Genomic DNA, 12,428 nt, shown 5'->3' with positions numbered 1-12,428 from the left:
TAAGTTTTATTTTTAAGGATCTGTAAATTTTATGTAAAACTAAAAGTACATAATAACTCTTTTTAATTGGTCTGTGGCTAGAGATTTTATTACGGTTTTCTTCATTGTTAGTCATGGACATTGTTAAATGTAGACTTATGAAGATATAGACAATAATTTATTTTCTAGGTACATCAAGGTTTCAACTTTTTTGAACAAGTTTCAAATGTTTGGCATTTTTAAATCCAGTATGTGCCAGAAACAATTTCTTCCCATAAAAACTATATTATTTTATACTTAACTAAGGAGAACTTCAGCAAGTTGAAATAATACTGCCATTAGTAAAGTGTATCATTGGGCAGCATAAACTGACATTAAAAAATTATTTCTCATTTTAAATATAGTTTTGAATAATCTATTTCTTTTTTATTATTTTGTAAAATTATGTTTGAAATAACAGTACACGCTTAATTTTACTAATAATACATACATCTATACTATTATATAAAAATCTAATTGTTGCCTGTCTGTGTTCATGTGTATGTTGCTCAATCACGTAAAATCTACTGGACATTATTAGGATCCCTGGTTAACATATAGGCCTATTCCTATTTCAAAAATCCCTCTGGACTACGCCCAACTGGTCTTAAAAACTCCCTTTTTGGCTTAATCAGTAGATAGTAAATGTGTTTTTCTAACAACTGTACTTTGAAAACATACGTAACAAAAAAGTCATATGTTTAATTAATTTAAGTACCATTTTTAGTTTCTTTACGTTTATAGTATTTAAACCATAGAGTAAGCTTAAAATTAACCTTCTCTGTAGTCACTGATTAACACAGAAGTTATCTAGATAATAAAATAGGAAGATTAAATAAAAAAACATGTACTGTAAATTTTAGCAAATATTAAGTATGCAGAGCTTGATCATTAGTGTAATGCAGATATGAAAGACAAAGTTACTATCTAACTTTTGCCAGAGATTTAAAAACTGTTATAAAAATACATTTTGGTTGTGTTTTGACTGTAGTAGGCTTTTTAGACAAACTTAACTATGGCACCAGAATACCTTTTACCGGAATAAACTACAATGGCCATAGGTATACACTTTTTGAACGAAATAGGCTTCTCAGACCTATATATTGTTGTACATATATTTTTGATCAAGGTATCAATACAAAATCAACTTCCGTTTCAAAATGACATAGAGTACAATAATTCATTACATCATAAGTGTTTTAACCTCCAAGTGATTCATCTATTGAAGGGCTTGAAGCATTAAATGACTTACTATAATTTTTACCAACTGACAACAGCTCACTTTACAATTTAGGACATTTCAACATTGACTGCTTGAATAGGACATGGGAAAAAGAAAGGGAAAACAACAAACTCAATGACGTAATTTTATCTTATAACATTCAGAGGATGTCCCTTCCACCAACAAGAATTACACATAATTCTATTTCATCAATAGACCTTTTTTGCTCTAATATGCCCTTAGACCATACTACAGTTGAGATCATGAATACTGGAATTTCGGATCACACAGGCCAATAATGCAAAATAAAAATTTCCTCAAAACTTAAGGCCATATCAACATCAACTTATAGAAGCTTCAACGATCAAAATTTAAAACAGCTTAAGGATCCAACATGGGACAGAGTGAGGGATGCAACAGATGTAGAGGAGGCCTGCTCTCAGGTCATAAATACTATTACGGTAGTAGTTGAAATAATTTGCCCGGAAAAAAAGTCTCGAGGTCCAAGTAACAATCAAAAGAAATACTTTGACCCAGAAGCGATTGTCCTTAAAAAGCGTTTTCTAGATGCCTAGCAAAAATATATCCTGAGTGGTAAGGAAGAAGATAGACTTGCAGCTAATATAAGTAAGAAGACATATGACCAAAAATTAATAAGCATCCTTAAAAACTTGAATGCACAATCAATATCTGAAGCATCGAACAAAAGTAAAGCAGTTTGAAAAATCATAAACAATGAAAGAGCTGCAACAACTTGTTCTTCCACCCCTTCCTCTCTAAACATCAGTGGAAAAAAAGTTGAGGACACCTTACAATTGGCTAATCATTTTATTGATTACTTTTCTACCATTGCAGAGAAGGCTTTGCAGAACATTGCACTGTATCCAAGGACAACCTCAAATATATTGTCAAATAATACCCCATGGAGAGTAGGCAGTAATCTTGAAAATCTTACACCTACTACTTTTAAAGAAATACATGACTGCTAAAATATTGCAAAGAAGAACTTTCTTATCCTCTGATACAAGTAATCAACAGATCTATGGCTGAAGGCATTTTTCCCTCCTGCTTAAAGATCACAAAAGTTTATCCATTACATAAACAAGGCTCCAAAGAGGTAGTCCAAAACTATCAGCTCATTTCTTTACTACCCACTGTTTCTAAGGTGTTTGAAAGGGTAGTCCTTAACAGACTCATTGAATCATTTACTAGTCAAAAGGCAACATGGCTTCATATCAGGCAGATCTACAAATACAGCACTTGCAGATCTTGTGGAGTTCATTGTAAATAATCTAGATGTTGGAAATACTGTTTCAAGTGTATTTTTAGATCTTAGTAAGGCATTTGACTGTCTTGGACATGATTTAATTCTATCCAAATTAAGAACCTTGGGGGTGCATGGTGTGGCAGCAAATTGGTTTTGCAGTTATTTGTCTAACTGATGCCAACTCGTTGAACTAAAAGAAACCAAAAATGGAGAAACGAGAACCGTAAATCTGAGAGAGCACCTATTGAGAGAGATGTCCCCCAAGGGTCTGTGCTAGGACCAGTCCTGTTTGTGCTCTTCACCCTTGACCTTCCAAAATATGTTCAAGACTATAGTTGTGCTGTAATGTTTGCTGATGACACAGTTTTGCTGTCTTGTGATAGCACCACAGAGCAACTAGAAATCAGAAGTTTTATATCTGTTAACTTAGCACAAGAATACTGTCATAAAAATGACTTGGTTTTCAACGAAACCAAGACCAAACAACTTATATTGGGGAGAAAGAAAGATTAGCTATCACCACTGCCAAACTTACAGCAAGTCTATACAACAAAACATCTGGGTGTAATTATAGATGAATGCTTGTCGTGGACTTCCCACTTGGAGTTTTTATGTAGCAAACTGGGTTCAGCTTTGTATGCAATTTGAAGAACTAGAACAATTTCCACTGTAGAGGCAGTTAAAGTCGCATACTATGCACTTTTTGAAAGTCGTGTAAGATATGGAATTTTGGTTTGGGGAGGCACATCAGGAGGGAATCTCAAGAGAGTTTCAGTCCTACAAAAGCGTGCTGTAAGGATACTCGCTGGGCTGAAGCCAAGAGAGTCATGCAAAGATGCATTCAGGGAATGGAGAATACTCACAGTACCCTCCATCTATATAATTGAAGTAATTATGTATGCTGTACAAGAGAATCTACAGAGATTTATCCACATCCACCAACATAATACAAGACATTCCCAACAGTTTGCCTTCCCTGCACATCGCCTAGCACTCTTCCAGAGAAAGCCGTCCGATGCCGGAGCTAAATTTTTCAATGCCCAACCAACAAGTCTCAAGAATAGTCTACCAACAACTCTTAAGAAGAAACTGAAAGACTGGTTCATTAACAAATCCTTTTACTCCATTGATAAATTTTTGAACAGAAATTATGAAACTCGTTAAATATTTAACATTGTATTGCTTTAAGTTAATATGACACACTTTCTAAACTTGATGTAAAAGATTCTGATTCTAACTGAAAAGTTAAGAACTTTGACTTTAGAATTCCTCCACGCTGCCCTAAAATAGTATGATTTTACTGAAATTGTTCATCATAAAATTTTGGAGAGAAATTCTAATTATTTTGATGTACTTTAAAAACTGGTTCACTCTCCAACTTGAGGGCTCCAAAACAAGTCTAAAAGCATCAGAAGATTTGAATATTTTTCAGTGCCTATCACCACCTAACTTAGGTGTAAAATGTCATTTAAAAGGAATATGCCCACAGTGTCCCTGTTTTTCAATAGGAAATTGGGTGTGAAACCGCAGATATAAGAGTAAAAATAAAAATTGGATACATAAAAAATTGAATTCCTTACAAAATTTTATTATATATGTAAGTACAAAGTACAAAGCTCTGGTCTTCATTACATTATTAACTTTTCTAAAATTTACTATACTATTTAGTATAAAAAATATACTAGTGTAAGAATAAAACTGTTGGAGCATCAGCAGTCTAGGTGTGACAAAATTATATAATGTATATTGTACAGTATTTAAAAAGAGATATAAACATAACAAATTAATAGCATTCTTGGAGTGCATATTGATCAGAATGATTGATTAATTTACTTAAGATCAAAGTATTTTTATTAATTTTTCAGTCATATGAAAAATTATAAAAAAGTCTGCAAATTTCATAAAATGATATTAAAAAAATAACGTAATGGATAATTTTGTAAATAATTATCCACTTTTTTACCTATATAAGAAATACAAAGTATAAGATTCTATAAATATACATAAACCTCTTATAAATAGCAATAATATTAGGTCTTTGGACCCACCAGGATGAGTGTACATGCCTTCTTGCAGACAGAGAGTATAGTGCGAGCCACCTGGCCGATCCCAGGACCAGTGGATGAGGCTCTGGTCCGCTCCTCGGCTTACGTCATGGAGGCAGCTCATTCGTTCCGGCTGCAGTTCAAAAACCATCTATCGGCTGGTAAGAAGGGCAAGAAGCAGTCTTCAGCTGACCAGACTAGTGAAAAACCCACACATGCCACTATCTGGGTAGCTAAGACCTACCCACCGTGGCAATCCACTGTGCTCACGACCATGAAGGAAATGCACACGGTTAGTGTTTACAGGATTAATTTATAAATCATTGTGTTTAATTAAATAATTTAATTGAAATAATTGGAAAGTCTCATTAGAATCCTTTCTGACTTAGTCGGAAAAGTAGGTTTCACTAAAGATTGTCATCTTGAAATATCAAACTGAAGATACATTATTAATTTAAAAGGTTAATGTGTACAACACTGGTGGTAAGATGACTCTACAATCGTAACATTTTCAATTTTTATAAGCATAAAGTGGTTTACGAAAATGTATACTTAGTCTAGTTGTATTCATTTAGATATTTGTTTGTAAAAATATTTACTTAATGATTCAATATTATTATATAATTCTCTAATTTTGTATGACTGCTATATGGTATCGAGAAATTGTTGTAAATAACTTTAGCATTCTAAAACTATTTTCCAATTTGCTCATCGATATATAGTAATTGAGATATAACCATTCCTCTTTCAAATTTTTAATGATCACAGATGAAATTTTGTATAAATGTAAATGGCTAGTGATCTTATCCAATCCAAGTGTTAGTACTATCTCAGCCCCAAGAATAGGCTTGAAATTAGGTGTTTTTTATTCCTAGCCATCAGCACGTTGCAGCACCGGTGCTGCATCAGACTGCACTAATGGCCAAAGGCATTACTTTTAATCAGCTTGTTCAACTACCAACTCCTTTCACATAAAAAGGCCAAAAATTAAAACAAAAACAAGTAAAAAAACATCCCATAAGATAGTACATATCAGTAAAATACAGAAACTCTAGACTGTCTAATCACAAATTCTTGAGACATATAAAAATATCATAAGATAAAAGCGATTATTAACGAGCCACACAGACAAATGTTGCTTCCTGTTTACGCAGACCAATGAACTTGACTTTGTGCATTTCCTTAATATTGATACTAATTATCTTTAAGTGAAGAACAAACACATTCTACAATAGTTACACTAAATTCGTATAACCATAACAGCTGCTGCGTGCTTCAGTCAGAAAATACCGGATTGTCTTTGACCAATTATTAACGAGCCACACGGACAAATGTTGCTTCCTGTTTACGCAGACCAATGAACTTGACTTTGTGTATTTCCTTAATATTGATACTAATTATCTTTAAGTGAAGAACAAACACATTCTACAGTAACCACTAAATTCGTGTAACCATAACAGCTGCTGCGTGCTGTATTCGGAAAATACCGGATTGTCTTTGACCAATACTTTTTATTCAGTATGGCCTAATTTAACGAGTATTGTTTTCCACCTGCACAGGCTAACAAAGGCAGTTTTCCGGACAACAAGGAGCTGTCTGTCACACTGTCCGCTAAGCCAGAGCTCAAAAAGTATATGAAGCGAGTGATGCCGTTTGTCCAAGCCATGAGAGAGAAAGTGGCCAATTCTGGTATTAAAGCTCTCAACCTCACTCTTGACTTTGATGAGGTTGAGACATTGACTACCAACAAAGCCTATTTGGAGAATACCCTTGATGTGAGTATATTTTATAACAGTAGCAAAATTCTGAGTGTTCTTAAATCAGATTAGGCTTGTATAATGACTTTAAAAGAATTATTCTTACTAACCAAAGTTCAATATTTTTTAGCAACAGGTGTAAGGTGATTCAGAATTTAAATGGTTTATAACAAAATTCTAAAACTATTTTAATTACAAAGTTACAACTTTTAGTTTTAAATTCAGTTTATTTGAAGTTGTTACTGAACACACTAAAGTAATTAATATTAATATTGAAACTAATTAGGCACTAACTTCACTATATAAAAAAGAAACAATTAAAAGCTATTGGAGTTGTATGTTATTTTAGCTTGTTTATCAACAATTTATTCCAATGCTATACAGCAATACCACTGTTCTATTAATGGTAAATAAATGATTGAATATCATGCAGAAGGTCTTCTTCTTAACATACCGTCATATAATATTTCTAATGGACTAAATGCATTGTCTAAGGTTGTGTTACAATTTGCAAGAAGTGCTAGCTCATTGTTTCTTCTTTTTTTAAGTAGATTTTGCTTTCACAGCTGCTTTAATAACTATTTGCCTGATAAAATAGGCAAACGTGGACTACTTCTAGATGTGAATCCCCATTCTTTGGTAATTTGTTGTAACTTCAGTAGTTGATGTGGCTTTGAACTGAAATTTGTGCCACTTTCAGACCAGACAAGTACCAATATTTTGAAAATGATACATTCTTGTAAAAGTTACTGATATCAAGTGATCTCATTCTTTGTAAATGACTTCTGAATATTTAATTATTATCAGTTATCACAAGATACCATTACATTGTTGATCAAATTTGAAAAGTAAAGTGACACCAATTGCCAAAGTTTATGTTTATGTCTTAATATTTTTCTCAATCTTTAAATACATGAGATCAGAAGAAAATATCCAAAATAGATATTATTTGATTGTACAAACTAATCTTCCAGTGACCATCACTTATGAAGCTGCGGGTAACTGCAAGTTAGTTATAAAAGTGTTTATCCGGTTACAGTTGGAAGAGTTGAACATTGAGCTGTCGACGAGTAGTGGAGCACCAGACAACGTGCGAGAGGACTGCTGTCCTGGGGCTCCATTCATTACATTCCACGCTCCTGCGCCCAGCTTGATCCTGGCTTTAGTGAACCCCCAGCCTCTCAGTGGCCACTTGACTCAATGGCTGCCTGTGCGGAATGGAGACACAGTTGCCAAGTTGGCAAATGCTCTTGCACGGACAGACAAGACCATCAAAGGTGGATACTTATAGTTTTACTTTGTTTTCTTTTTAATTATAGCAGCTGTTTAAAGAATTTAGTAGGTAGAGGTGATATCTCTTTCAATGCACTTTAGTGCCTTGACTACTGATAATATTTTATGTATTTTTTAACCCTTCACATGATTGTCGTTTTGAATTTTGTTCTAGTAACATTAGATTTGAGTTGCAAACATCCTATATCTTACTGTACTGTACTTAAAAGTCTACTTCAGTTAATGCAAACACTAATACTTTGCATATTTTATACTGCTTTCCTGCATATGGCAATTGCATTTCTAGGGAGAACAGGTCGTATCCAGAGATTTCAAAACTCAATCATCGTTTTGTTTTTAGTTTGAAAAGGTTCAACCATGTGTCCCAGTACTGTGAAACAGTTAATCTGCTGCCTGTTGAAGATGACTTGTTTAGTTTATTTGCTGCGTGACAATCAATCCCCATGGTCATGAGTCAAATCCCCCTCCATGAGCCCAACTACCTTTACAAGAGACTTTTTTTGATAAGGTGTCTCAGTGCAGGAATCACCATAATGGAAAGCTTAACTTACCTAAAATGAACTTATAATTGAGGAAGAAGAGATTTTTATGTATTGACCCCAAACTATACAAAAGGATTCCCGATAACTATAAGCACTCAAGCTGAACTTTAAAAGTGCTACACTGAATACTTAATTATGTTGAGATAATTATTGGACTATATGTTTAAGTGATAATAGTTGTTCTGAAAAACTTGTGTCATAGAAACACTTCTGAATAAAGGCATTTTGATTGATTGTGTTGCTATCTTGTCCAGTTATTTGAGAGAAATAAAGCACGGTGCCCACTGCAACCGGCTCACTCCGGCCTACCACTGCCCAGTGCGACCGGCCCGGCCTATCCAGCCTCGGTCGGCTCTTGGGTGCCGTGTGGGCCGCTCGCAGTGGGCGGGTGTTCATTTCATCGTTTGCATTTTGACAGAGTATAAAAGACCAGGCTGAGCTGTTCCGGTTGCAGTTGGCAGGTGTCCATTTGATTGCGTGTATTTCGACTTTACAAAAAGGCCGGGCTGGTCGCCGTGCTTAAACCCAACCACTTGTTTGAAACTTTAATATCCAAAAAATTTTAATAATAAACTGTTAGTATGTGCTTGAAACATGTAACAAATTTGACATAAAAGTTAGTTTAAAGTTGAAAGAGTGTCACCACAAACAAGATTTCCAATAAAATATTTTGCTCTAATCTTCTACAACCCATCAACACTCCCTCCTCTTCTTTTATCTAGTACAAGTTCAAATAAATACATGTGTAATTTATCGTTTCTGATTGAAAACGTGTTGTTTTCAGATGTAAATATGGTTCAGTTTTGGAGGTGGGAAGATCCTGAGTTGGGACCCAGGAAGATTCCGAATTGCAGTATGCCTTTGGAGGGTCGAGTACTTCTTTCAAAAAGTGACACATTAGAAGTAAACTTTAATGATAAAATCATATTCGTCCAAAATAATGGTAAATCCATTAAATTAGGTGAGTCTGTTACATACATGGTTGGAGATAGTTGATCAGTAACTTTGTTTGGCTACATATTTATTTCAAATCAAAATTTCTTTGTTTTTTTTTTTTAAATCAGCAGGTTTCATCAAGATGTTAAACAGGCAGCACTTGTACAAAATTATATATTTTGTTACATGTAAAATTAAATATTCAATCTAAGTTTCATATTGAACTAAATCAATTAACTCAAAGGATTTTATTTAATTTGTAAAAACATACCATATGAGGTAGTATTTTTTATATTGTTTGAAATAAATTTTTAATATTATTCAATTTATAATTGAGCATGTCCAAAGTTTCTGCTTTTAATTTAAACTTGGTGAAACATTGCGTATATTTTAATTTTCATTAAGCCTTTAGGCAATGTGAAACAGGGTGTATTTGTATTTTTTTAGGTTAATGTTTTTGTTTAGTTGTACTTACTTTAATATTAAGTAATGTATGATTTTCTGTTTTGTTGGTTTTACAAAGGTGCATTAAATATTCATTAGTATTTCTGATTTTCATCAGAAATATCTCTTTTGATTGTGTTTACATTGATTATGTCAGGTACAGAACAAAAATACAGAAGTAATCATCAGGCTTTTAAACATCATGCGGTTTGAATCAGTAAAATTATATATTTGTAATGTGGAGATATTATCAAAAAAAGTCTGTTGTGGTGTATTTTTATTTAAAGTACATTTTCTTCTATTTTGAGGTTATGAAATTATTTATATCTAATATTGTATCGTGTATTCTTATCAAAGTATATTTTCTTCTATCTGAGGTAATGAGCCATCAAAACAACAATCTGTGATTATTTTGGTCTGTACATCGACAATAGCTTCTTTTTTTTTTAATTTGCCTGATGAGTTTACATATCAGACAGATATCAGGAGGATCACCAGTTCTCAGTTTGAACATTATTGGTAAAAATAAAAAGTGTTACAACCACAAAATGGATTTTAAGGTAAAACATTTTCGCTAAAAGGCAACTATTTCAAATAGTTTAAAACCACATGAACTTTAGCTCCATAAATTACCCAACATCATAAAAAAATAAATTTTTAAAATGGGAGATTTTGTAGGTTGTAACTAGTTTTAATTTTATTAAGACATTGATACTTTCTACTCAAAATAAGTATTCATTATTTGTTAGAAACTGTTTTGTGTTCTTTTATAATTGTTAATTTATTTATTTATTATAGATGCATAAATGAACTCTGTCTTTCTGTTCACTTTCTTTGCAATGAACTGTTTTATTAGTTGACAAAAGGTATAAATTATTTGTAAAGTCTAATAAAATAAAATGTGCTTGTATTTGACTTTTATTTCATTTGTAACCTCTTCTGTTACCTTAAATACTGAAGATGATTTATTTGTATTTTCATGCAATTCTTATATCAGCTAATATTGTGAATATTGTAAAAAAAAATCATTTTGAATGAGTGTGATAATGACACATGATTATTGTAGTATGCATATGAGTCTGTTGCCAGTTGCAAGTTTGGATACCACTTGTGGTTGTCTCGCTGACTAAGAAATATTATCTGCAGTTCAATTGTTAATTGCAAACAGCAGCAGCACTTATTTACTGTTAGATTTGTAAAGTTTATACATAACAACGTTAGGCAAGTAAGGTTGGGTAGGCTGTATGATACCACATTCACGCTGTGGTTACTTTCTTTAATATCTAAGGATTTGGTTTGGATTGTGAATAATTAACTCAAGAGAACCAATGATTCATGATTTACAATAATTTAATTTTCATAAGTCTCAGGAAATGTTCTTGATTAAAATGCTGTTCTTTGATGGTCACTAAACAAAAAATATTGGTCTTTATTGTTTGAAACAATGCGATTAAGAAGGAGAAGGATTTCAGGACTGTATTGTCACTGGAGGTGACACTTGAGTGTCTCACATGACTTGAATCATAGCAACAGTCAATGGAATGGCAACACATTGTCACTGATCAGGGAAAGACAAGACAATTTCAGTACAACTATCATTGTACAACAATGTCGGAAAGTTCAAGATTAGGACTTATTAAAAGGTCCAATAATTTTGTTGCTGTTGGTGGAAGCAATTTTTAAAATTAATGTGTCATACTTAAATATTGGCACAAACACAAATATAGGTACTCATGGAAAGAGAAAGAAATCAAATTGCTATCTCATGTATAATACTCATCATAAAATCACATATTTCATTTATAATTATAACAAAAAAAGTCTGGCCTGTATTTTATATATGTGATTAATGTCACTGTTTCTTCATGGCCAATCAAAATGTTCTAATCTAAGACAATCAGTAATTTGTATAGTTGATATTTGTAAGTCAAATGACATGTGAAGAAATATGGAGAGTTTCTTTATTGAATGAAACAAGCTAGATGAATGTTGGTTGCTTATTTTATGTTATTCTCTTTTATTGTATTCAGGATCCAGCACGACTCTATTGTAAGTCTTGTGAAGATCCTTTGTACTTGCATGGTAATTTCAAATTTTTTGCCTTTATTTTTATTACATCTTAATCAAGTTTATTACACCCTCACAATAGTGAGTTTTGTAAGGTTTCTAAGTGGTTTAGGCTTTTTTAACCTGGTTATCTATTAATTTTTCAGTGTTATGGAATTTAATTTAAGAATAAAAATGGGAATTAAAGTAAAGGTAACTTGAGGTGAAAGTATCTTATGTTGTATGTGGAGGACCAATCACAGCTTGCCAAAAGTAGTAGATAGAGATACTGAGAGTTGGTTAAAGGCACAATGGGAGAGCACTTAATACAGCCATGGAAATCTGTTCCAAGAATTGAGCTGTTGGAAACATACACTTGACACTAATCACACAAGAGGACAAAATAAAATGTGTTGTTTAAAAGTAAAAGGAAATTTTAAAAGTACTTACATTTAAAAGAGAACCCAAGAATGTGGCAGCCTGTGTAATGTGTGGAACATTGTACCGTAGAGCAGGTACAATGTTAAAAAAGGTTTGAAAAACTGATTTGTGTCAGGTTATTTTTGAATTGGTATTTAGAGGGATAGTTCTCATTGTTCAATGCATACCCCGCTCTCTCTCACTAAAAACATGAAGAGTGAAGCACCTGTCAATATGGGTTAATAATACTGTGTTAGTTGAATGGGCAAAAAACTGTGTATAGTAGAACGAAATTATGGAGCAATTAAATATGTTCCTAACACAATGTAAAGAAATATATTGAATTTCTACATTATTAAATACTAGCTGTTTCCCACTGCTTTCCACACAATTTTTTAAATTCAAATCTTTTTTATACGCCCTTGACGTTCTTTTGAC

The 12,428-nt window shown here is 32.9% G+C and overlaps 1 protein-coding gene across 2 annotated transcripts in view; it reads left to right on the top strand.

The window, feature by feature from the left end:
- LOC124357408 (leucine--tRNA ligase, cytoplasmic) overlaps positions 1-10,434 on the top strand; it is a 50,415-nt gene extending 39,981 nt beyond the window's left edge. For both annotated transcript variants that reach the window (XM_046809181.1, XM_046809182.1), the window contains exons 19-22: positions 4,584-4,844; positions 6,112-6,327; positions 7,349-7,586; positions 8,929-10,434. In XM_046809181.1, coding sequence (XP_046665137.1) covers positions 4,584-4,844; positions 6,112-6,327; positions 7,349-7,586; positions 8,929-9,140 — 927 coding nt within the window. In that variant the 3' untranslated portion in view covers positions 9,141-10,434. The remainder of the gene's footprint in view (positions 1-4,583; positions 4,845-6,111; positions 6,328-7,348; positions 7,587-8,928) is intronic.
- The last annotated feature ends 1,994 nt before the right edge of the window (positions 10,435-12,428 follow it).

Source organism: Homalodisca vitripennis, chromosome 3 (genome assembly GCF_021130785.1).
Source record: "Homalodisca vitripennis isolate AUS2020 chromosome 3, UT_GWSS_2.1, whole genome shotgun sequence".
NCBI lineage: Eukaryota > Metazoa > Arthropoda > Insecta > Hemiptera > Cicadellidae > Homalodisca > Homalodisca vitripennis.
The sequence above is the reverse complement of the archived record's forward strand: the minus strand, read 5'-3'. Positions and strand labels throughout refer to the sequence as shown.